Source organism: Crinia signifera, chromosome 11 (assembly GCF_055691185.1).
Source record: "Crinia signifera chromosome 11, ASM5569118v1, whole genome shotgun sequence".
Classification (NCBI taxonomy): Eukaryota; Metazoa; Chordata; class Amphibia; order Anura; family Myobatrachidae; genus Crinia; species Crinia signifera.
Window position 1 is genome coordinate 87,898,070 of NC_139227.1, and position 26,436 is coordinate 87,924,505.

Sequence of the window (26,436 nt, forward strand, 5' to 3'; positions counted from 1 at the left end):
CAGTCAGTATTTTCCCTGCACAGAAACAAAATTACTCACCCAAATCTAATTCTCTCTGCACATGTTACATCTGCCCCCCCTGCAGTGCACATGATTTTGTCCATCTAAGAAGGATTTTGTCAGAAAGAATGAACCAAAATAAGGCCCTAGGTTAGTCCTGTTTACTTCCCCACACTAGCACTACCTGCACCTTATGCGCATCCTGATGAAAAGGCGTTGAAGCATTGAAACGTTGATGACGCCACGATGTTGCTATTTTGTTGCACTTTGATATTATAAAAGCCTTATCTACCCAAAATCCGTGAGTGCCGCCTCCTTCCCGCTGGTGTAGTGTCCGTGTGTCTAGGGAACACTGCCAACTGTAGGCAGTGGGTGAAACTACATCTCTTTCTCTCACACATACACAAAGAGGCGAGTGTTTTTAAATGTTTGTACAAGGTAGCAGACTAGCTTTCGAAGCATTAGCTTCCAGCAGGCTTACAAACACACACACACATATATTTGTAACTTAGAAAGAGTTCTATAATTATTTTTCATTAAACATGAATATGCGATAATTGTGTATGTTCTGTAGTAAGCATGCCCAAATTGAAATAATAAATGAAGGTCTGTAGTGGAATGAGGAGTAATGATTTATGTTCTAAACACTGCAAAGGTTAAGACTGACTGTACATTCCTTCTATGCTATACTGTATATCTGAAACATAGAATACTTGTGTTTAGTGGCCCTGCTAGGGTTTCAGATGTTAGAACAGAAGCACACTTTGGGGTTTGGAACATTTTAGCATTTCCTCAGGGGAATGTGTAATAGCCTATATACTCACACTGCTGCTCCAATACAACTGCAGCATTACCGGTCACTCAGAACCTGAGGAGGATAGGAGTTGTAGTTCATCAGTAGCTGGAAGTTACAGCATCATTACTTATGACCTGTGGCGGCTAGCACTTAATAATCCACATCTGTCAAAGGAAATTTAAAGAACACAAAGGCATTTCTATTTTAATAGCTTTAGTGCTTGCCAAACATATAAAACAATAACCCATGTGTTACATAAATGACCATATGTTTACTGGTAATAAATCAGATAAAAAAAAAAAATTAACAATAAGAAAAGGGAAGAATCTTATTCACAAAGTAATGGATTTATAAATGAGTGGTCTGTTCAATCCCCAATATGTAAGGGATCCCAAAACAGTGGTTTTGTTGACAACCAGGACTAATGTCTTCACTGTAGAGACAAATTAAATAAATACACATTAGTCTACCCTCAAGGCTCTGTTAGTCCATTGCCGTATGGAACTGGTTCTTATAGGAAAACACGAGTACGGAAAAACTGGTCTCCACATTTAGACATTATGTACTCTATTGCTGGATCAGGTTACAGTCTTTGGTTCTTTATAAATAAAGGCATTAAAATCCAAACCAGTCATTAAGTCCGCCCCTACGTGGGTCACTCTTCAGACGCTGTTTCTCCGTCTCCAAATAGGTTTCTTGCAAGTTTTCAAATGAACCGGATTCGGTAGAGGCATCCTTCTCTGGAAAGAGGTTAGGGAACTGAAAGGTTTGTCCTTCGCCCTGTAGTAAGGAAGCTGGATGTCAGAACAGCACAACTTTATAAGAGGTGAACATCAACCAGAGATGATTTAATCTCGAAATATGAAGAGGAAAGTCGTTCCATCACAGCATACACTTTGGGATGAGACAATGCAGTGTGTACTACCACAAGGCCCAGAATGTGGTGAGGACAAGAGACAGAGGTTAGCGCAGCCAGACTGGTGTTAAAGTTTCATTGCATGAGTATGATGCACACAACAAAGAAACAGCACACACTGAGATGGTTAAAGCAATATCATGATCACAGGCACATCACAGGAAATATTAAAGCTCTGAATCAGAGACATTTCTAACTCAATCCAGGAATGATGTCTGTTATAAACACAAACTGCATTACAATACATCCCTCATTTTCAAAGATCAGAACATCTGAGTCACCAAACATGTGTTGTTGACTGTTGGGAGCAGACAAGCAGCCTTAGGAGGGATGGCATCACAAAGATGATCAACAACATCATAGGACATACCCAAGACTCTCAATATAGAGAGGAGGAATCAACACATGGACATTGGAAGTGGCCGTGGCCTTGCAAGAGTCAAAGCTGTGCAAAAAAGAAACGGGAACTCACCAACTGTACGTAGGCTACCTTGTAATCCGGGCGTTTCACCCTTTGTCTCAGATGGTTTCTTTTCCGGTTGTTACCTGAAGAAGAGCATATTTGTATCAGTCAGAACATGGCTTGGCCGAGCCTTTGCCTTCCGATCTGTCACATGACTCACCATACTGGATCCGTGTGCGCACAGCAGCCACTGGCACACTGTATATACTCTTCAGATAATTCTGAATATCAAACTTTGTCATCCTGAGTGTGTAGAGAATACAACAATGTTTAGTATATTAACAAATCCAGAAGTGATCATCAGCGAGCACCAAATAATATTAACAGCTGGCTTACAATATATAGATTTCATATAAGCTTCCCTGTTATACAGGCATGTCCAAACTATGGCCCTCCAGCTGTTTTGAAACTACAAGTCCCATCATGCCTTGCAACAGTTTTGCAATTAGGTGAATGCTGAAACTATTACAAGGCATTCTGGGATGTGTAGTTTCAGCTGTTATATCTTTATTATACTGACATACACAATGGTATCATGGAGGAATCAGAGAATGTTGGAAAAATACCAATTAAAAGCTAAGTATTCTTAACAAGAACAAATATGTGCCGTTTGTTCAACTTTAACCTCTTTTCCACCGGCTTAAACATCTCGGGATTTTGCACTTGGACGTGCACCAACCCAGGATTTTTGTCAGTGAAAATGTTGACCAGGTAAAAATCCTGGATTCTTACCCGGGAAGCAAGCAGGGTTTTTAATGGGTTAAACCTGGGTAACGAGCCATGGAAATGGCTTTTACCCAGGTTTTTCGACCTTGGCAGCAGAGGCTGCCATTGCGCAGGCGCTTCCCGCTGCCGACAGCACGTACCTCTGCCTGTGCTCACCCGTCCTTCGTTGACCAGCCCTCACCTGCTGGTGCTCGCCAGCTGCTGAAGAGATCAACCTGTTAAGAACCCGGGAAAACAGGGAAGGGGAATCGGGAAACATGGAGGGAGATCCACCAACATCCTGGGTCAACATCCCGGGTGTGTGACCCAGGATTTTGGTGGAAAAACTGTATTGTTACCATAAGGAACTAAAAAGCATGTCACTGAAAAGCCCACGACTGCATGTTACATGATAACATGTCGTGATTTGTATCAATACCAGCTTCCAGTAGAAGGATAGTGTTGAAAATAAGGGTTACTTTTTTCTCCTCAAAATTTTTTCTTTTATACCACAAACAGAATATTTTGGACTATATTGTAAAAAAATATATGGTATAAGCAGTGGCAGAACTTACTCGATAGGTACACGGAACTGCACGGTGTCTGGAGGCTGTTCTTTACCGGGTCTTACCAAAGTCATGAAGAAATTGGTTCGAAACACACGCAGCTGTGGACCTCCGATTTGGTAAAGTGGATATCTAAGGTAATAAAAAAGAATGAATGCCACAATTATCATTTCTACAGCGGAGGATTAATGTTTTACATCAGTGGTTCTCAACCTCGACCCTCAAGTACCCCCAGCAGTACATGTTTTCCATGTCTCTCCACAGAATCACAAGTGAAATAATCAGCTCCACCTGTGGATCTTTTAAAATGTGTCAGTGAGTAATGAGTGCTCCTGCTGGGTAACCTAGAAAACGTGAACTGTTGGGGGGTACTTGAGGACTGAAGCAGCCCATACACGCTGCAATGCGGGCTGTGCGTTCTGTGCTTTGAGGTGCGCTCTCCCGCGGCACCTCATCGCACAGTACAAAAAGTATGTGCTTGCACATACTTTTAGTACTTTGTTTTCATCACATTGCATCGCATTGCATTGCATGCACAGGCAATGCAATGTTATCCGTGCTTGTTAAGCAGGGAACGCACGCCCGTATCTGGGCGTGTATGGGCAGCATTAGGTTGAGAACCACTGTATTATGTGCTACAGGTTTGTCTCCAGAGTTGTGCAACTGTTGCTGTCAAAATTGTAGCCCCTGCACTTAGCACAGCTATTATTATATAGCGCACACATATTCCGCAGCGCTTTACAGAGAATATTTGAACATTCGGTACTTGTGTATTATTTGGGCTCCCGATTTTTTCTTTGCATGCCACTACTTAAGGCATGCAATGCGATTTGGTACTTGTGTAGTTTCACGGCGCCAGCATGGGTTGTACGCTCACCACAACTATCTAAAATAAACTAACTTAACTCCATGCCAACATGGATAGTTCATACCCCCACTATCCATGTTGTCATGGAGTTGATTTTAGATAGCGTAGCGAGCCACCGAGCCCGCAGATTGGGCGAGCGAAGCGAGCCCCGCAAGGGGACTCAAACGCCGTGAAACTACACAAGTACCTGCGATTTTTCATTGTAAAGACCTGATTTTTTATTGTATAGTCAACCATGGGTGATTTCATACCCCCACTATACAACTACGCATGGAGTTGATTTTATATAGTGTGGCGAGCGCAGCGAGCCATCCATCACAAAGCGTGGCGAGCCCCGCAAGGGGACGCAGATTACTTTACATGTATTCTGTGTCCCTTCGATGCGCTCGCCACGCTATATAAAATCAACTCCATGTGTAGTTGGATAGTGGGGGTATGAAATCACCCATGGGTGATTATACAATTAAAAATCTGTTCTTTACAATGAAAAATTGTATGCCACTATATTGCATGCGATGCAATGCAATACAATGAAAATATCGGGTGCCCAGATATTACACAAGGACCGAACATTCACATAAGTCCCTGCCCCAGTGGAGCTTACAATCTATATTCCCTGCCACATGTACATGCACACACAGACATTCTCGGGTTCATTTTATTGAAAGCCAATTGACCTACCAGTATAGTTTTGGATTGTGGGAGGAAACCGGATTACCCGGAGTAAACCTCTTTCCGGCCTGTCTGCTGTGGTCTCTCTATCACATTGTGTCTCAACACAGACAAGACTGTACTAGAAGCACCAAAGCATGGGCAGGAAAGAGGAACTGCATAAGTATTGAAAGGTGCAGGGTGCTAGAATGAAGACTAATGGAAGTGACAGTCACATGACCAGGAAGCAACAATGGAGCTGATATACTGATATTTTAATATGTCAACATTTCATCAGTGTCTACATGATGAATGTCGACATTGTCGATGTCAACATTATGAGCAGGTCGACATGACATATACCACATAACTTATGATTTATATGTGATTGCTTAGCAGGGAAGGAGAGCCTTAAGGTATGACCCATCCTGTAGGACCCCAGGTTGTTATACAGTCTGTGAACTGGTGACCAATTTGACTGATGGAACTGAAAGACCTTGAGGTAGGTGTGTGGGGGGGGGGGGGTATCGGTCAGAATAACATCGCTCTACTTCCTATACACTTTAGTACTGACATGTTGATACTTTAATTTTGATGTTGCTCATTTCATTCTATTGTTGTATGAGTGCGGTCTCTGTCATTCAGCTATTAGGAAATTGGGTACTTGTTTCCTAGCAAGGCGCCCATCGGGTCCCATCGCATACCTTAACTTAAGGTATGCGATGGGACCCGACCGACCCGATTTTCAGGCTTTAAAGACTTTTTAACGCACTTTGAAAATCGGTCGCATCGCATGCCATTATAATGGCATGCGATGCGACGGACCAGATTTTTACATTGGACCCAATGTTAAATACCCCCCAGACACGATTTTTAATTGTAAACCCACCCTGATGGTTAATTAAGTCAAATGCCCCCCCATTGTTAACGCAACGCCATGATCAACGTGAACCCGAAGCGTGGTGAGCGCAGCGGTACGAGTCCTCTGACCTTTTCATACCCCCACTATCCACGTCGGCGTGGAGTCGATTTTATATAGTGTGGTGAGCGCAGCGAGCCACCGAGCCCAAAGCATGGCGAGCGGATGCGTAATACGTCTGAAGTAATGCACGTGCGCTCGCCACGCTTCGGTCTCGGTGGCTCACTACACTATATAAAATCAACTCCACGCCGACGTGGATAGTGGGGGTATGAAAACATCAGAGGACGCGTACCGCCGCACCTCGCCATGCTTCGGGTTCACGTTGATCATGGCGTGGCGTTAACAATGGCAGGACATACAATGATTTGGTTGCTTGCGATGCGATCCGATTTTTGCGACCCGATTTCATACAATTAAAATCGGTGGCGCCGTGCTAGGAAACAAGTACCGGAAATTGTGTCATGTCGGCTACTGAACTTTGTAGGTAATGCTCTGGGGTTTGTCCAGCGTTGCATGCAACGCTGGGCTGAGGATGGAGCACTGTTTACATATCTCAGCTGAGAGTTTTCAATTGTCTCCAATTACAGAAGAATGGGTGTAAGTGGGCAGGATGCGAGAGTTCGCATGTAGGGACGTTATTAGGGTTGTGGATTGATCTAGTGTCTAGATAGAAAGTCAGTAGGTCGACAGCAAAAGGTCAACAGGGTCAAAAGGTCATCATGCATTTTTCACATTTTTTGGGTGTCCATGTCCAAACCTGTTGATGTGGACCATCAATTAGTGCAACGCTTGCCGTGCTAAGATCGGCTCACCATTATATTTCCCTCTGTGTCGACATGGATGGTGAAGTATGAAAAAGTACAAAAAAATGTCAAACATTGTGGAAAAATCACGTCAACCTTTTTAAATGTCGACCTTTTAAACCCTGTTGACCATCTGAATGTCAAACTTATTTTGACCCTTTCAGCCTACTCTATGTAGATCTATCAACTGGATACAGTTATGAGTGTGTAGGTGAAATTGCAGGCCAGGCTGAAAAGGGGCAAGCCAAGCATCTAAGTAATCTTATGGGCTTATAATGATTATGTGGGAGAGGTCAGATGTACATGCAGGGGTCATGTGCAAAGGTCAAAGGTGCATGCAGGGGGCATGTGCAGATGTTACATGTGCATGCAAGGGGCATGTGCACAGGTGGCACAGAGTAACACTTTATTGCCCAGATGACCTTCCTTGTGCATAAGAGCATGGAATGCCATGGCTGCAGCCTTAGCCAAGGAGTCCACGGGGGGTTCAGAGAGCACTTACATACATACATACATGTTATCATGCATGTAATGTATGTCCTGGACCAATCTCCTGAGGATCACCAGCGCTCATTACAAAGTTCACCATAATGTACCAACACCAAAATGGTTTATGCTGATACCCGGGTGCCGCAGCCGCCGCTGGCTCCGAACCAGGTCTATCAACCCGTGTCTCAGCTGCACAGGGCAGTTGGACCAAGTTTATTCGCCACATCGCCATTCACACCAGACCTGGATGTTCCAATTACCCGGATCTTCCATCAGGCAGAGGACATTTAGATATCACCTCCAAGCGCAAGCGTGCCAATCCACACTGTTATAGGCATGACCCAGGAGACCCGAGTTATGCCATTCACACTACATGAGACCCTGATAAGACCTTAGAATAACCCTGGTACAAAGTTGTGTCGGTGTGCATACATCAGAAAATAAGTGTATCTTTCTAGCTCCATAGTTGGGGTAGACGTCTCTGACACCCCTTTCACATTGCACTTTTAAAACGGTATATTGCTGTTTTGGTACTCTTTACCTAGTACGGCGCCCGTCGCGGGCATCGCGGGTACATTTATGTATGGCCGCGACGCGACCGACGCGATGCCCGCGATTTCCCATTGAAACCAATGTAAAACATGAAAATCGTGTCGGTCGCGTCGCGGCCGGCCATAAACGTACCCGCGATGCCCGCGACGCGTTGCTCCCGATTTCCCATAGGAAGCAATGTTAAAAGCCGCGATGGACCCGATTTTAGTGTTAAATGCCTCAATCCACCCGATTTGGCCATAGGAATCAATGTTAAATGGGCCACAGAGCCCATTAACCCTTAAATGTCCCCCCAAATTTTTAACGCCACCCCACGATCCACGCCAACCCGAAGCGTGGCGAGCGCAGCAAACCCGCGAGGGGCGGCGGTACGCGTCCTCCGACCTTTTCATGCCCTACTATCCACGTCGGCGTGGTGTGAGAATATAATAGTGTGGCGAGCGCAGCGAGCCACCGAGCCCGAAGCGTGGCGAGCCCCGCGAGGGGACGCGGATACCTTCACAGTTATACGCGTCCCCTTCGCGGGCTTCACAGGTGTCCGTGGCGACCCGGACACCTGTGAAGCCCGCGAGGGGACGCGTCTACCTGTGAAGGTATCCGCGTCCCCTCGCTGCGCTCGCCGCGCTCGCCACACTATTCTATTCTCACACCACGCCGACGTGGATAGTAGGGCATGAAAAGGTCGGAGGACGCGTACCGCCGCCCCTCGCGGGCTCGCTGCGCTCGCCACGCTTCGAGGTGGCGTGGATCGTGGGGTGGCGTCAAAAATTGGGGGGGACATTTAAGGGTTAATTGGGCCTAATTCAGGGTTAATATGGCCAAATCGGGTCAATTGAGCCATTTACCAGTGAAATCGCGGTCAATCAGCCTTTTTAACATTGTTCCCTATGGGAAAATCGCGGTGATCAGGAAGTTAACGCGGCTACGCACGATCTGCGTTCCACCGCGGCTTCCTGTTTGCGTTCCAGGGGATATAACGTCACATCCGGGCAGTCGTCCGACGTAGCCGCCAGAGGATGTGAGGGGCATACTTCTTACGCTCCAGTCATCATACCTCATGCGTGTCAGCGCCCTTCATGCGTGTCAACACCCGGAAGTGCCACAGCGTTTAGCTCATATTGCACATAACCCATATTGCACACTTCAGACAAAAATAATATTTTTTTTTTTTTTTTTTTTTTATATCCCCTGGAACGCAAACAGGAAGCCGCGGTGGAACGCAGATCGTGCGTAGCCGCGTTAACTTCCTGATTCAGGGTTGCGCCTGGAAACGTGAGTTTCCTTTGGCGCCGTTTTGTGCTATTTAAATCAGACCAGCCACGGGAAGCATCATGCTTCTGAGGAAGGACCCAAAGGTCCGAAATGCATTAAGCAGTGGTTCCCGTGGCTGGTCGAATTATCTGTTTTGTTACCTGGAGGGAAAACTCGCTGTACACCCTGAATCTCCCCTGATGACCAAAGAGGTTCCGGAGCCTTGATGCCTATCTAAAGGAGGAAGACTAGGGGTGAAATGTAATAGGATGAGAGATTCAGAAAGTGAGAGATTTGGTAAGAAATCTCCAGTTTTTTTAAAGCGGCAATCATTTACACTGCAAAACCAGTGTGATTTTGCAGTGTAAATGATTGCCTCTTTAAAAAAACTGGAGATTTCTTACCAAATCTCTCACTTTCTGAATCTCTCATCCTATTACATTTCACCCTGGGTGTAACCTCCCCATCACTTCACCGGCTGGTGATTATATGTTTGCATTTGTTTTTAAATTGTGAGTGTATAAATAAAATATTGTTATCCCTTTCTAGCAAAGCGGTATTGCACTATTTTTTCTCTCGTTCTAGAGATCACTCACTGTGGACATATCCTCCATTTGACTGTGGACACACTGTCTTTTATTTAACTATTGGAGGACTGTATACAAAAACGGCTGACATTCCTTGTTGTGAGGCTTAAGGATGGTCCCGTATATACTTAAAGGACATTTATTTTTTGTGTAAGTCTGAGAGCGCCATTTGAGATTTTAAATTCTTTTTGCTGTATCTATTGTGTTGGAAGGTGGTGAAACCTTCCTTTTAAAATTTCTGGCTGCATTCAGTCATCAGCGCATGACTAATCAAACAAACCCATTTTTTCAACATGCACGAGGTTGACAGGAAAAATGTTGACATTAGAAAAAGGCCGACATGAAAATGTTGACATTAGTTTTTGGGGATTTTTTTCTTTCATTTTTTTTCACACTTCACCATCCACATGGGTACACCTGGCCTGAAGAATGGAGAGCGAAGAGGACACACTTACAATAAATGGGGTCCACATGCTCCAGTGCTGGCATGGACACCTCAAAAAGTGCCAAGGTCTTGTGTCGACCTTTTGCTTGTCCCAACCTTTTGGTGTTGCCCTAGAGCAGTCATGTCCAACGCTGGCCCTCCAGATGTTGTGAAACTACACATCCCAGCATGCTTTGCCACAGTTTTGCTATTAGAGAATGCTAAAACTATTGCAAAGCATGCTGGAATGTGTAGTTTCAAAACATCTGGAGGGCCAACGTTGGACATGCCTGCCCTAGAGTCTAGGCATGTCCAACGTTGGCCCTCCAGATGTTTTGAAACTACACATCCCAGCATGCTTTGCAATAGTTTTAGCATTCTCTAATAGTAAAACTGTGGAAAAGCATGCTGGGATGTGTAGTTCTACAACATCTGGAGGGCCAAAGTGAAATATGTGCAGTGTGAAATGAGAAATATGTGCAGTGTGTGGCGCTATGTCTCTGGTATTAGTGCACGAGTTCCCGCAGTCTCTGGCAGCAGCTCTGACATGAACAGGCACAGGAATATGACATTAGCAAGTGGCTGTCGTGACACATCACGATAGTCTCAGATTTATCGTTCCAAGAGGGCTAGAGAATGGCAGGGCATGCTGGTACTTGCAGTGCAGACTAATGGGGAGCGGGGGGTGATGGCGGAGTAGCTGTCAGAGGGTACAGTCCTGACTAATACTCACATCACCTTGCTCGCCATCTTCTCCCCGGGCACCGGCGTGTCCTCCTCACTCACCTCCCACACTGGGGAACCACCAGTCGCAGCCGCTGTTCCGGTGCGGACACAACAGCGCCACCTGCAGCCTCGGAGGCCCGCCCCACGCACCCGGCCGGGTCACCTCACCCACCCACGGCCACAGTGTCCGCAGCACTTCCTGCTCAGAGCCCGGGGCCCGGCGGCGGGGTTCCGGCTCTCAGTCCGCAGCGTCCATTGGAAGATAATCCCACAGCGATGGAGCCCACAGAGGTATATACCCCATCCCGTCTCCCGGGCCGGGACCCAGGGGTTACTGCTGCTGTACACACTCCTGGGGGCCAATACCAGGCTGCACTATATTATATAGAGTTAGACTCTAGGCTTGCACAGCTGCTGTATATCCCATTACATTTCCCCATGTACTACTGGTGTATACATGATCCTACCATGTACTAAGCTGCGTGTATACACAGACCCTGTGCATGCATTACATCTGTACACAGTCCTGGGGGCTAATACCAGGCTGCACTGTATTATATAGAGTTAGACTCTAGGCATGCACAGCTGCTGTATATCCCATTACATCTCCCCATGTACTGCTGGTTTATACATGATCTTACCATGTACTAAGCTGCTTGTATACACAGACCCTGTGCATGTACTGCTGCTGTACACACTCCTGGGGCTAATACCAGGCTGCACTGTATTATATAGAGTTAGACTCTAGGCTTGCACAGCTGCTGTATATCCCATTACATCTCCCCATGTACTACTGGTGTATACATGATCTTACCATGTACTAAGCTGCGTGTATACACAGACCCTGTCCATGCATTACATCTGTACACAGTCCTGGGGGCTAATACCAGGCTGCACTGTATTATATAGAGTTAGACTCTAGGCATGCACAGCTGCTGTATATCCCATTATATCTCCCCATGTACTGCTGGTGTATACATGATCTTACCATGTACTAAGCTGCGTGTATACACAGACCCTGTGCATGTACTGCTGCTGTACACACTCCTGGGGGCTAATACCAGGCTGCACTATATTATAGACTAGGCATGTACTGCTGCTGTATATCCCATTATATCTGCCCATGTACTGCTGGTTTATACATGATCAACCATCTACTGAGCTGGATGTATATACAGACCCTGTGCATGTACTGCTGCTGTTGCACACACTACTGGGGGCTAATACCAGTCTGCTTTATATAGACACTGTGCATGCACTGCTGCTGTATATCCCAGTAGATCTCACCATGTACTAAGCTGCATTTATACACATACACTAGTAATGCTGTATATAGATCTTGTACATGAACTGCTACTGTACACACTTCTGGGGGCTAGTACCTGTCTGCCCTATATAGACACTGTGCATGCACTGTTGCTGTGTATCCCATTATATCTCCACATGTACTGCTAATGTATACATGATCTCACCTTGTACTAAGCTGTGTGTATACACAGAGGTACACACTACTATCTTTGTAATGCTTTAAGTAGACATTGTGCGCTGCTGCTGTATATTGCATCATATCTCCATGCACTGTTGGTGTATACATTATCTCTCCATGTTGACACTGTGCATGTACTGGTGCTCTATACATTATGTCTCCATGTACTAAGCTGCATTTACATGTACATTCAGGGGAACACACCAGCATCTTTATAATGCATGTGTGTGTATATATATATATATATATATATATATATATATATATATAATGTTGATATAAACCGCACCCACTAATTCCTTTCAACTACTGAGTGCCCGGTCCAGATATGTACAATGTTATATTTGAGGAACTGAAGACCAGCAACATCAGATTTGCTTTCAGAAAAAATATTGTATTTGAGTGACATGGTACAAAGGGCCTTATTTTGGTTCATTCTTTCTGACAAAATCCTTCTTAGATGGGCAAAACCATGTGCACTGCAGGTGGGGCAGATGTAACATGTGCAGAGAGAATTAGATTTGGGTGGGGTTTTACTTCAAAGTGAGATCTATATTGCAGTGTAAAAATAAAGCAGTCAGTATTTTCCCTGCACAGAAACAAAATTACTCACCCAAATTTAATTCTCTCTGCACATGTTACATCTGCCCCCCTGCAGTGCACATGGTTTTGTCCATCTAAGAAGGATTTTGTCAGAAAGAATGAACCAAAATAAGGCCCAAAAAGAGGAGTCCATTGCAAAAAGCGTTCAATAAAGTGCATGAATATACTTAGCAGCAATAGTAGACATGGTTCTCCTCCACAAAGGTCATTTGCACGACGGCCGTTTCGGTGCCAATGAGCACCTTAGTCATGTGCTGAAGACCTGTAGACAAGCAAGGTTATTTATACCAATCAAGGGGAACCGTGATTGGTTGAAAAGAAAACACACCCACGTGTGAGCAGCGGCAAAGAAAAAATCTCGGAAGCCGGAAGTGCCGCTACGCACATCCGGCGACGGTGTCATGACGTGAATCCGCCGGAAACCACTGCCCGTATCAACCAATGCTGGGTCACGTGAGCCTCTCCGTTACGGAATGGTTGTCATGGCAACCGTAAATAAACCGGTTATATATGAAAAATGCATCACGGAAAATATAGGGCTAATTCCTGGGTATAGAAGAAATAATATTATATAAATAAGTGGGGTGGAAAACACGGTCCCCTGTTGCACTGCAGGGGGGCAGATGTAAAATGTGCAGATAGAATTAGATTTGGGTGAGTTATTTTGTTTCTGTGCAGGGTAAATACTGGCTGCTTTATTTTTACACTGCAATATAGATCTCACTTTGAAGTAAAACCCCACCCAACTCTAACTCTCTCTGCACATTTTACAGCTGCCCCACCCGCAGTGCACATGGTTTTGTCCATCTAAGAAGGATTTTGTCAGAAAGAGTGAACTAGAATAAGGCCCTGAGTGTGCACTGCTGGTGTTTGTAAGTGCACTGTACTTACAGACCTAGTCATAGTGTGTGTGACTTCTTTGTTTACCAGTGACCAAAGGGGTTATAGAGCCCCAAAACATCGGCTGTATTTTTATACACTAAAGAAATACTATATATTATTATTATTATATATTAAATTCCTGAGTGCCGCCGTTTGTACTTGAATCGCTCCATATTCATATGACCAGAGGGCACCACGGATATTGTTACGAGCTAGGGGACTGCCAGGCTGACTGCAGAAGTATGTAAGTAAGCGGTCTAGCGCCCTCCTAGGCGCTCATGGATGTGAACCTGACATAAAATACATAGAGGCTGCACTCATAATAAAAAATGGCAACACTGCATAAGGATCAACGTTTCGAAGGTTAATGCATTGTCTTCATGATACTGCCTGAAGACAGAGCTTGAAACGTTGAACCTTATCCCTGATGTGTTGCAGTTTTTTATTACAAATGCTGCCTCTATGTATTTTTACGATCCATATCATGTGATCCTGCCACCTGGGAGGGTCCCAGGCGATTCAAGAAGGAATGCATGCGACTTCTACCCTAGGAGAAGTTGCACAAGCGCAAGGGGGCATTTAGGCTTTTGAGTGCAGCAAATCTACACCCAAAAATAAAGTGAATGGAGCAAGTAATATTTTTTGTGCCTTTGTGACGTTCTATCGCTTGGTTTTTGTCTGTGGTCACATCTTTTGGTTCTTACTAGCTGCTCTAACTTTCATTTTATTTTCCAGATCTCTCCTGCTCACTGTACACCAAAAATGAGCACCCCCAAGCACCGGAAGGTGGACAGTGAAAATCGCATGTTTAAGGAACGTTGGGAGATGGATTATTTGTTTGTAAAAACCAAAAACAAACCTCAGTGTTTAGTGTGTCTCCAAATATTGTCTGTCTGCAAGGAATACAATGTAAAGCGACATTATGTATCCCAGCATGAATTCCAGTACTCCAAATATACTGGGGATTTAAGAATCACAATAATAAAGGAGTTAAAAAGCAAATTGACTAGCGAAGCCCCTGTACCGGAACCAGCTCTAAACACAGAAAAGGCAGCTATCAAGGCATCGTTCCTCATCTGCGAGGAAATCGTTAAGAGGAAAAAAGCCTTCAGCGACGGAGCGTTCATCAAGGAGTGCGCCGTGAAAATGGCCCGTGCCTTTGGCAACGAAGAAATGGCAAAGAGTTTTGAGTCTGTATCCCTCTCCCACCAAACCGTAGCCCGACGCATTTCCGTCATGGATCACTATGTGATCCAGAAAGTTCACGAAGCCGTTAAGAACTGCACCTATTTCTCGATTGCGGTAGACGAGAACATCGATATAACCGGTACCAACCAGCTCATTATCTGTATCCGTACCGTGGATGAGGATTTTAATATATCGGAGGAGCTGTTACATTTGACGCCGTTGCAAGGAGCTGGAAAAGATGAGGACATTTATGAGGAAGTGAAGGTTGCCCTCGGGGAATATGGCGGCTTTGATAGGTGCGTAAGCATTATTACGGATAGCGCCAACTCCCCTGTCATGAAAAATGCCGGCCTTACAGGGTTGCTAAAGAGAGATGGCATTGGCTGTCTGATCTTTCACTGCATCGTGCACGAGGAAGGTTTGGTAGGTACCTTATTAAAAATGTCGGACGTCATGGAGGTTGTAATAAAAATGACCAATTTGATAAGAGACAAGAAATGTGGTGTAACCCGCAGGAGATTTAAGGCTTTGTTGGGAGAGCTTGAAGCAGCCAGTTGTGAATTACCACAGAACAGAAATGTCCGGTGGTTAAGCAAAGGGAATTATCTCTCTACGTTTTTCAGACTTCGGAGGGAGATTTACTTGTTCCTAGCGGAAATAAAGTCTGATCCTGCCTTGGAGAAATGTCTTTCCGATCCAGACTTCCTCTGCTCTCTGGCGTTCCTTACAGACATCACACAGAGTTTAAATGTACTGAACCAAAATTTGCAAGAGAAGGAACAGAACGTCAGCCAGCTGTACAAGCACATTTCTGCTTTCAGGAACAAACTGATGCTGCTCAAACTGAATTTGTTAAGAAACGAGCTGCTCAATTTTGAGTGTTGCAGTGAACTCTTTCACGAATTCAAAGAAAGTGGAATCAACATAGACTTTAACAGATTTATCCCAAAGATTGAAGCTCTCATTGAGAACTTCAGTAGTCGTTACCATGAGTTTAATGATGTGTACCCAAGTCTCAAGTTGTTCAATAACCCGCTGACTATTGATATCATTTCTGCAGATGCACCTTACCAAATGGAGCTATGCGAATTGCAGGCAGACTTATTTCTTACATCCAGAGCAGAGACGGGAATCCCCTTCTTTAAACTGCTCCCTAGAGATAGATATCCTAGTTTAAAGGATCTAGGACTGAAAATCGCCTGCATGTTTGGCAGCACCTATATTTGTGAAAAGGCATTTTCTGACTTAAATCATATAAAGTCTAAATACAGGAATAATATTTCAAACCGAACACTCCTACAAGCGCTGCGTCTGTCTACAACAAGTCTTAAGGTCGATATAGACGAGTTGTTGTCACAACCGTCCCATTGAAACTTGTCCTCTATGTTCTAACGTTCAATAAACAAATCCTGAGGGGTCTTTTTAATGCCAACTTTTTATGTTGCATTCTATGGGCAGTATTTAATGACTATAATCACAATGTGCAGCGAATCCTGTTTCGGATTCGCTGCGCAGTCGCCGTGTTCCGGAGGGCTGGAGCCTTCGCTGCCAGCCCTCGCTGTCACAGTTTTCAATGCTGCAGGGGCTCGCTGCCCCTGACGGCGATTATTAACCGCCGCAGGGAGCCGGGGGATGGTGGCAGGCAGGGAAATGGAAGTCTCCCTGCCTGCCCAGAATGTATGTGGAGGGGAAGGGGGGGGCTCCCCGGGACCCAGGCAGCACAAACTGCCCCCCGGGAGAGTTAGCAGGGGACCGGGTAGGGAGCCGCTTGCACTGCTCCCGATGGTGCATATGTAATGATCGGGAGCAGTGAATATATGAATATCTAATGAGCGGCTCCCAGCCCCCTGCTGGCTGTTATGTGTAAAAAAATATATATATATTTTTTTAAATTAAATATATATTCATGTGCTGTAAGCACATGAATAAAAAATAGGGTACTTGTGTAATATCTGGGCGCCCGATTATTTGATTGTATGCCTTAACTTAAGACATACAATCAGATGCGATGCGACGCGATTTTCGGCAAAATCGCATCGCGACCAAATCGCATGCGATGCGATCGAGATTTTCCATAGGATTCAATGTTAAAATGGTCCTGTTCATTTCCCCACTAGCCAAGTGGGCATAGAGTTGATTTTATATAGCGTGGCGAGCCACCGAGCCTGAAGCGTGGCGAGCGCACGCAGATTACTTAAAATGTATTCCGCGTCCCTTCGCGGGGCTCGCCGCGCTTCGGGCTCGCTGCGCTCGCCATGCTATATAAAATCAACTCTATGCCCACTTGGATAATGGGGAAATGAACAGGACCATTTTAACATTGAATCCTATGGAAAATCTCGATCGCATCGCATGCGATTTGGTTGCATGCGATGCGATTTTTCCGACCCGATCTCAAAATTGGGCGCCCAGTTATTACACAAGTACCATAAATAGCATGCCCCTTCACATAATAAAATTCCTGATTTTTTTTTTTTTACAAATAAAAAAAAAAAAATCTTTATTTTAAAAGTTCACATTCCAGTTATTGCTACATGGTGACACACTGTGAAAATCACTTAGAAAACAATTCACCATCTGATTATTGAATACACTCACAGCGAATCACATTGAAAAACCACAGCGAATTGCGGCGACTATCAGACGGCAAATTCACTGTTCCCCATCGGCGAATATTGCACGTTGAATAGGGTGATTCATTTTTACAGTAAAAAGATTCACCTTAGAGCATGATAATAGCACACATTCCCCGTAGAACATGGCGAATCAGCCTCATTGAATACTGCCCTATGAACATCACTAAATCTGTAATGGATTACAGGCTGGATTAGACTGAACAGCAAATCCTTGCCATTTTCTGTTGTTATTTATTTCATATTAGTTTTTGTTTCATGTCTTGTAAATCTGTTAGTAGTCAGATTACTTTTTGTTTTATTTTGGAGTTTTTAAAGCAAGGAACATAAAGGTTACTAAGTGAAACTTTACAGCTTCCAGGTCCAAAGGGGAAGTATCCTTTATTATAAACAGTTCATTTTATAAAGGCCTAACTAATTACAATCCTAGGAAATGGTTATAAATGGATCGTTTTGAGCAATTCAGCCTGGATGTAATTACCAATAAATAGCAGAAAGTTCTAATGTGAAATTATGAACAATGGAGGCACCCTCAGTGTAAAATGGTTCATGAGGAAAGATCTTGGTCAGCTGACCCAGAAATCAACCTAGGTAATACCTCTTCACACTGCACAATAACCTGGGTTGTTGCTGGGTCTCTGTGCGGTGGGGAAGCTGAAAAGGAAAAACCCAGGTCCAGCAACCTGGCATTCCGACCTGGGTTAAAAGGAGGGTTTTATCTGGGTCGGACCCGGGTTGCTGGGCAGTGTAAACCGGTAACCCGGATAGAGCGACCCGGGTCCCATTTACACTATAGGGAGGAGGTAGCCTCAGCTCCAAGCGCTCCCTCCTCCCCTGATGCCGCCCGCACCCGTGTGACATCATCAAGTCGGTTTATTGCCTGGTCACTGAGGGGAGCTTTACCTCGCAAATCACATGTCCCTCCCAGGATGGACCCATGTCCAAATCCTAAGTGCGACCCAGCATTTGCGATGTGAAAGGGGTATAACAGGGCAATGTAAACTTGGGTTGTTCCGCTTTGGTCCCATTTACAACAGAGATCAGATTTCCCGGTGCTTTCAGATTATAACACTGAGTTAAATGTTACAACCGGTACAGTTAAATAGTTGCACTCAACAGCTAAGCAACCAATAAAATCCATGTTCTTTTCAATTATATTTTGTGTAATATCTCCAGGATTACAATAGAGGGCGACCTCTCTGTTCGGTTGGTCTTAACCACTTCTGCACAATGCAACTTAAGTTTTTTATTTGTATCCTTTTGTGAAAATACAAAATGTTTTAGGGATGAACTGTACTTGAAGGTTGATCTTGTTTTATTCTGTATCAATTCGCCCCGAGCCTGGCTGTAGTTATGGCTTGTTTCTTCTCTTTTTATATATAACAATAAAACATTTACTATGTAATTGTCTTCTCTCTGCCGCTTTCCATAATGGTGCAGAATAATACCATATATACAGTATATTAATACGGCAATGTTAACCTGAACTGTGGTTTTACGGTCGCTGAACGACAATGGGGGTTATTCTGGTTCACTCCTTCTGGCAAATGCCTTCTTAGATGGACAAAACCATGTGCACTGCAGGGAGGGGGGCAGCAGATGTAATATGTGCAGAGAGAATTAGATTTGGGTGAGTTATTTTGTTTCTGTGCAGGGTAAATACTGAGTGCTTTATTTTTACACTGTAATATAAATCTCACTTTTAAGTAAAACCCCACCCAAATCTAACTCTCTCTGCACAAGTAACATCTACCCCACCTGCAGAATAATGTGTAGAAGAGGTAGGTCTCTCCCATCAAACAATACAAATAGGTCCATATTATTATACTTTATTTATATGGTGCCATAAAGGTTCTGCTGCAACTAACAAAGTATAGAATCAGAGAAAAAAGCAAGAAAACAGTAGCTTATGGGGTCCATTCACCTGTGGTATATTGGGACAATCCCCTGACCATTGGGCGGGGGATATGAAACGTGTAAAAATCCTGAACTCGGAGTCTGGACTTTTCAATATGCTGAAAATCCCAATCCTCCAATGGATCACTTGATCAATGATGCCCAGTGATCACCCCCACAGGTGGCTCAAATGGGGCTAGGTAACCATGTAAGGGGTATATAGTAGAAGAAAAGCAAGAAAGTGATGGATATGAATATGTAGGTAGTAGTAGTAGTAGTACGTTTATTTATAAGGCGCCACAAAGTGTCCGCAGCGCCGTACATAGCAAACAAAAAAAAAACAAATTACAAGGTAACGTACAGGGTGTGTAGAAAGATACAGTATAAATAGGGGTATAGCTGGTAGAACTAAAATCAGCATCAGTTCAGAAGTAGGTGTCAAAATAGTCAAGGAGACCGAAGATGAAGTAGAGGAAGGGAAGAACAGGACAGGAGCACAGGTGAGGTAATGAGGTAGGGTGAGTACGTGAGGAAGGAGGGCCCTGCTCATAAGAGTTAACATACTAAAAATAGGTGGGTGGACGAACGAAATACAATAGGATAAGTAGGAACGGAGGGGAACGGAGGCAGGATAGGAGGATCAAAAGAGGTTAGGAGGAGGGATAGGCTAGTCGAAAAAAGTGGGTTTTGAGGGAGCGCTTGAAGGAGGTAAGGGAATCAGATAGCCTGATGGGTGGCGGGAGGTTGTTCCAGTGCAGGGGGTCAGCGCGAGAGAAATCTTGGACACGGGAGTGGGAGGAGGTGATTAGGTGAGAGGTCAGTCGGCGGTCAGCGATGGAGCGAAGAGGATGGGAGGGAGTGTGGATAGAGATCAGTGAAGAGAGGTAGGGAGCTGTGGAGGAGGAGAGAGCCTTGTAGGTGGTGGTGAGGAGTTTAAAGAGAACTCGGAAAGGAATGGGGAGCCAGTGAAGAGATAAACAGGGGGGAGGCGGAGGTAGAGCGGCGGGAGAGGAAGATGAGCCTAGCAGCAGCGTTAAGAATGGATTGGAGAGGTGCGAGGCGGGTGAGAGGTAGCCCAGAGAGAAGGATGTTGCAGTAGTCAAGGCGGGAGATGACAAGAGAGTGAATGAGAATTTTGGTCGCGTCAGTGGAGAGGAATGGTCTGATGCGTGAGATGTTGCGTAGGTGAAAGCGGCAAGACTGTGAGAGAGCACGAATGTGGGGGGTGAAAGAGAGGGAGGAGTCAATGATGACACCGAGGCAGCGCGTTTGGTCGGTGGACGTGATCTCGGTTTCACCAATGCTGATGGAGATAGTGGGAGAAGAGGGGATGTTCGGGGGATGGAAGATTAGAAGTTCAGTTTTAGGGGCGTGGCCTGACGGCACTGTGGACGGCAGCATAATCTGGGAGCTCCGATTCCCATGCCCCTGCAAACTGCTGAAAAAGCCCACAAAAGCTCTCCCAACCCTGACACCTATCATCCCCCTGCCTCCTGAGTGCTAGCGGTGCTGGAGGGAAGCGCTGCGGAGCCAGGAGTCGCTCTACAGCGTCTTTACAAGCTGCGGCCTACCTCTCCACAGAAGCCGGGGCCTAGATTTAGGCATCCGGCCGGACCTTGAGCTCCGCGGCGATACCCAGCAAAACGGAGCTGCAGACAGCTCGAAGGGACCCCTCACCTGCCAGCTATCCATCTGGGGACCTTCCCAAGACACTGAGGGTCCTCTTACAGTGCACCGCTGCAGCATAAAGTGAGGTGAGAGGCATTACTGGCACCGCTGAGCCCTCCAGGCTGACGCAGACGGCGGCCATCTTGGGGTTAACTGCACACCACCTAGTAAGCCCTGGAGAAGCCCAGACAAATGCACAGCACCCCTTACTGTTACTGAGCCACCTACCTGGGTGAAAGTTGGCACCTGCAACCATCTACTAAGTCTGCCCAATACCAGGCTTCTCACTCAGTACAAAGACTGGCACGCTATCCATAACCACTGTAAAACCTGGTCAGAAGAGCAAGAGCCCCACCTGGTGGTCATATGTTGCAGTACAAGCTTACTAAATACATGTGTAGCCCCCTTCCTGAGCTGCCCAGAAATCTAGATTTTCACATGTGTCCATAGACCCTCTGTTCTCTCCTGCCTTCCCTCTTACACAAGAGATGTCGTGAACTATTTAGCCTCAGTGGAACCACCAACACCTACAATACATTATCTGTCATAATTCTGTCTCCAGGAGTGGGGGTCCTACTATGCCTCCCAAACGCAGTAAGCAACCTAAATCGATCTCACAGATACCATTCTTTAAAGCCTCCCCTCACAATCCCCGTCCTAAGATTACAGATAATACTACCACTGCCATGGACTCTTCGCCCCCTGCGCAGAGTACAGGGACGCCACCTATAGTGGCGGCTAGCCCAGCTACAGACCCTATCGGAGATACGGACGCTCTCACCGTGGGCACCCTGAAACTCCTATTTACACGTTTCAAAGATGACGTTACAGCAGAAATCCGGGCAGCAGTGCAAAACTGCCAACGCTCTGTCGACGAGCTGGGTGGCCGCACCAACCATCTAGAGACCAAAATGGAGGAAGTAGTTGGCTCCCATAATGGTCTCATAGACTCCCACGATGCGCTTGAGGCTGAGGTGAGAATGTTGCGAGATAAGGTGGCAGATATTGAGGACAGATCCCGTCGTAGTAACCTTAAGCTGCGGGGTGTCCCGGAGACGGTGTCAAATAGCAGCCTACATGATTACGCTGTAGACCTGTTTAAAAAACTGATACCACATGCTTCGTCAGCAGATCTCCTTATAGATCGGATACATAGGTTACCCAAAGCCAGAGCAGCTCCCGATGGTGCCCCCAGAGATGTGCTGATGAAGATGCACTACTACCACATCAAGGAGGCAATTTTGAAAGCGGCCAGACCATCCGTGGAATCTTCGGCCATCCTTAGAGATCTACAGATTTTCGGTGATCTATCTACAGCTACACTACTCCGACGACGCTCATTCCAACCCGTCACTTCGGCCCTCAGGAGAGCGAGTATCCCGTACCGCTGGGGGTTCCCCACCAAGCTGTTGGTTTCTTATCAAGGCTCCACTGTTTCTATTATCAACGCAGAGGAGGGATTGAAACTCCTGTCTTCTTGGAACATACCCAATGTTCCGCCCGGCCCTTCGCCCACCCCTCGACTTCAGCAGGACTGGTCTGTGGTTGGGTGAGGACTGGTAAGATGAACTCCAACTGCATATACAAATGTTTGACTTTGTCTGGTCTTCTAACTGCCCCATGTATATCAATGGACCCTGTTAGAGTGCATTAAGTCCATAACTAACTACATGCAGATCAGAAGGTGGACAAAGAATGGTCGCTGACTAGTCCAGACAATCTTATTATTTTATTATTATATGGTTTACTGTATAGGCAGTTGCTGTTGTTGTTTTTTTTTCTCTTCTTGGGGTTTAGATTGTGTTGTTTTGAAGCACACGGAGAAACTCCCTTCAAGTTATCCAAGGTATATGACATCATCACATAGAGAGATATAGATCCCCTTTTGTGCACTTTATAGTAACTTCTACTAACTACAAACACCTTCTTAGTACAATATCATACAAATTAGTAGTAACAAGATTCACCTCGTTTATTCAGGGAGATCTATACCCTAGCTCTCCTAGGGGAAGGTAGGAGAATAGCCGCTACCCCCCTACTACAACTGTACCCAACCACCTAGTTATGATGGTTGGTTTTGGTCCCAAGCGGGATCACTCCCCTTCTTGTATTTTTATGTTGTTCTCAATTATGTCCTTTTATGTTTTTGGTTTATGCAACTTATATGTCCTTCACGTGTCAGGTAGATACTGTATTGGTTTTTCTATACACTGTGTTTATCTCCCCTCCGAGGTAGATTATGGTTAAGGTAATTTCTATTAATGCTAAGGGGTTGAACTCCCCTCAAAAACGGAAATTAGCCCTAAATTACTTTCATAAGCAGGGGGCACAGATAGTCGCAATTCAAGAAACGCACTTCCAGAATCGTAACCCCCCCCTATTCACAGACCATAGATACCCCCATTGCTATACGGCCAATGGCCCAAGTAAGAAAGCGGGAGTAGCTCTTCTTATTGCCCAACATTGTCCCTTTGTCCTAACCTCACAATACGCTGACCCTGAGGGAAGGTATCTAATTTTGACAGGCCTATTGGAGAACACTGAGATAACACTTGCCTCTTGTTATGTCCCCAATACCAAACAAGTGCCTTTCTGTAAAAAGTTTCTTAGAATTCTCCACGAACACACTAAAGGGGCCCTCCTACTACTGGGAGATTTCAATATGGTTCTAGATCCCACTATTGATAGATCGAGACCACTTAGGACTTCCTGCCCGAATAGACAGCAAGATTTTTCTTCACGATTCAGACATTTATTAGCGGAGTATGAGCTGTTTGATGTGTGGAGGTCCAAACACCCCTCGGTGCGAGACTATACATTTTATTCGCACGTCCATAGCTCATACTCAAGAATTGACATGGTTCTTGCTGATAAGTGGACACTTCCCTCCATTTGTAAAATTAATATTCTGCCAATCAGCTGGTCAGACCACTCCCCCATATCCCTGGTATGGAAAATAGAAAAACGTACAATCACGCCAGGTCAGTGGAGAATGAACACCCACATGCTAGTCAAGCCAGAGGCTCAGCAAGCCATACAAAACTCCTTGGACCTATATCTTGACACCAACAGCTCAAAGGACACATCTGTATTTGTACACTGGTGTGCATTAAAAGCAGTAGTGAGGGGAACCTCTATACAAATAGCCGCTAGGATTAAAAGAGAGTTCAAGCAGCGCTATGCTGCAGCTGAAATGGAAGCGGCCAATATAGAAACAGCCCACAAGGCGGACCCTACAAACAAATCTCTATTTAGCAAACTTCTTGCTGCTAGGGACAAGGTTAATACCTTCTCGCTGGCAGAGGTCCAGCATAATTTACATCGTCTTAATCAAAAGTACTATACCCTTGGCAACAGAGCTGGGCGTCTCTTGGCTCGAAAACTCCGTGGTCGTAGAGCTAATGAGCGTATCCATGCGATCCATACATCCAAAGGTGCAAAAGTTACAGACCCCACAGAGATTGCCAATGCGTTTGCTGAGTATTACTCCCAATTATACAATCTGAAAAATGACCCTGATACCCCACAACCGTCCCAGACGGATATTAATAATTTCTTAAATGGGCTTTCCCTTCCATCTCTAGACCCTGCAACTTGTGAAGCACTTAGTACCCCTTGGACAATTAGTGAGGTTGAAACCGCCATCGAATCCCTCCCATTAGATAAGGCACCCGGCCCAGATGGATTCCCGTCTAACTTTTATAGGAAATTTAAAAACACATTAGCCCCAACCTTGACATCAGTTTTTAATGAAGCGTCCAATTCCACCAATTTCCCCAAAGAAATGTTGGAGGCTCGTATTGTCACCATCCCCAAACCAGGTAAAGCTCCCACAGCCGTACAAAATTATCGACCCATTGCACTATTAAACGTAGATGTAAAACTATTTGCTAAGTTGATTGCCAACCGAATTTCCCCCCTCATGCCCGGCCTGGTCAATCCAGATCAGGTTGGATTCGTAATAGGCAGACAAGCGTCAGACAATACTCGCAGAGTTATAGATATTATGGAATACTGCCAGGTGCAAAAACAGGCGCTACTAGTCTTATCATTAGATGCTGAAAAAGCATTTGATAGACTACATTGGGACTACCTACAGACTACCCTGCGTCATTTTGGCTTTACGGGTAGGATACTCCAATCCATATTTGCCTTATACTCTTCCCCGTCGGCTAGGGTGTTCTCCAACGGATGTTACTCAATACAGTTCGACATAACGAATGGCACTCGGCAGGGATGCCCCCTCTCCCCCTTGATTTTTGCCCTGGCAATTGAACCTCTGGCTGAATGTATTAGAACGCAGAATACAATTCTTGGACCTGTTATAGGAGGGGCCCCCCATAAAATAAGCTTATTCGCAGATGACGTGCTGCTGTGCTTACACGACCCAGAATCATCTCTCCCTCACCTGCACAACATCCTTGACAATTACTCAAAGATATCATACTACAAGCTTAATACCTCTAAGACTGAGGCATTCCCCCTTAACTTACAAGAAACAGTAGTCAACCGTATGAAAGATAAATATAAATACACATGGAAAACTAACTCAATTAAATATCTGGGTATTAACCTGGCTAGAGATAATAACATTCTGGACCTTAACTACGGCCCACTACTGCGGGCCTTCGAAACACTCACGAAAGAATGGATGATGCACGAGGTATCCTGGGTAGGACGCATAGCTGCTGCAAAAATGGTACTTTTACCCAAGTTAATGTACCTCTTCCGTACTATCCCCCGCTCTCTCCCCACAGTGCTCTGTAATAAATTTAACAGGTTAATCTCAGCGTATGTATGGAGAGGAGCAAAACCCAAAATAGCAAAAACTACTCTATCCTTCGCTAAAAGTGAGGGTGGCCTAGCGTATCCTGATTTAGAGAAATACCACTCAGCATGCATTCTAAATCAAACAAGGGACTGGTTCACACGGGACACAGCGAAACCTTGGGTGTTGATCGAGAGAGCTATCATGATCCCATTTGACCTTGCTGACTTGCTTAGATTACCACCATCTGCTATTACATCTAATCTTAGAAAGTGTAAAGCAATTCACACTACTTTAACGACATGGCATAGATTGGTCTCCTCTAGTGGTGATATTCTATTGCCCTCTCCACAATTGTCCTTACGTTCCATTGCAGCCCTAATCCCTGACTTAAATATAGACACTTGGTCTGACTTAGGACTAATGACACTACAGGACGTTCTGTCAGATGGAATTGTGGTCCCTTTCTCACACCTCCAATTGCGATTCCACGTCCCGAAACAGGACTTCTACAAATACCTTCAAATCAGACATTGGCTCCATGACTACATTCCCAAACCCCCTGCCCAATTAGCCATACCGAAAATAATACC

At 45.2% G+C, this 26,436-nt stretch overlaps 2 protein-coding genes across 2 annotated transcripts; one reads left to right on the plus strand and one right to left on the minus strand.

Moving 5' to 3' along the window:
- Window positions 1-973: 973 nt before the first annotated feature.
- MRPL23 (mitochondrial ribosomal protein L23) lies at window positions 974-10,955 on the minus strand. Its single transcript, XM_083165595.1, has 5 exons — window positions 10,727-10,955; window positions 3,456-3,578; window positions 2,336-2,418; window positions 2,185-2,258; window positions 974-1,576 (listed from the first exon to the last, which is right to left on the minus strand). Exons 1-5 carry the CDS (start codon window positions 10,741-10,743, stop codon window positions 1,412-1,414), a joined length of 462 nt encoding a protein of 153 aa, XP_083021721.1. The 5' UTR covers window positions 10,744-10,955; the 3' UTR covers window positions 974-1,411.
- Window positions 10,543-18,916, plus strand: LOC146046336 (general transcription factor II-I repeat domain-containing protein 2B-like). The gene is made up of 2 exons (XM_083165594.1): window positions 10,543-11,010; window positions 14,426-18,916. Exons 1-2 carry the CDS (start codon window positions 10,996-10,998, stop codon window positions 16,247-16,249), a joined length of 1,839 nt encoding a protein of 612 aa, XP_083021720.1. The 5' UTR covers window positions 10,543-10,995; the 3' UTR covers window positions 16,250-18,916.
- The last annotated feature ends 7,520 nt before the right edge of the window (window positions 18,917-26,436 follow it).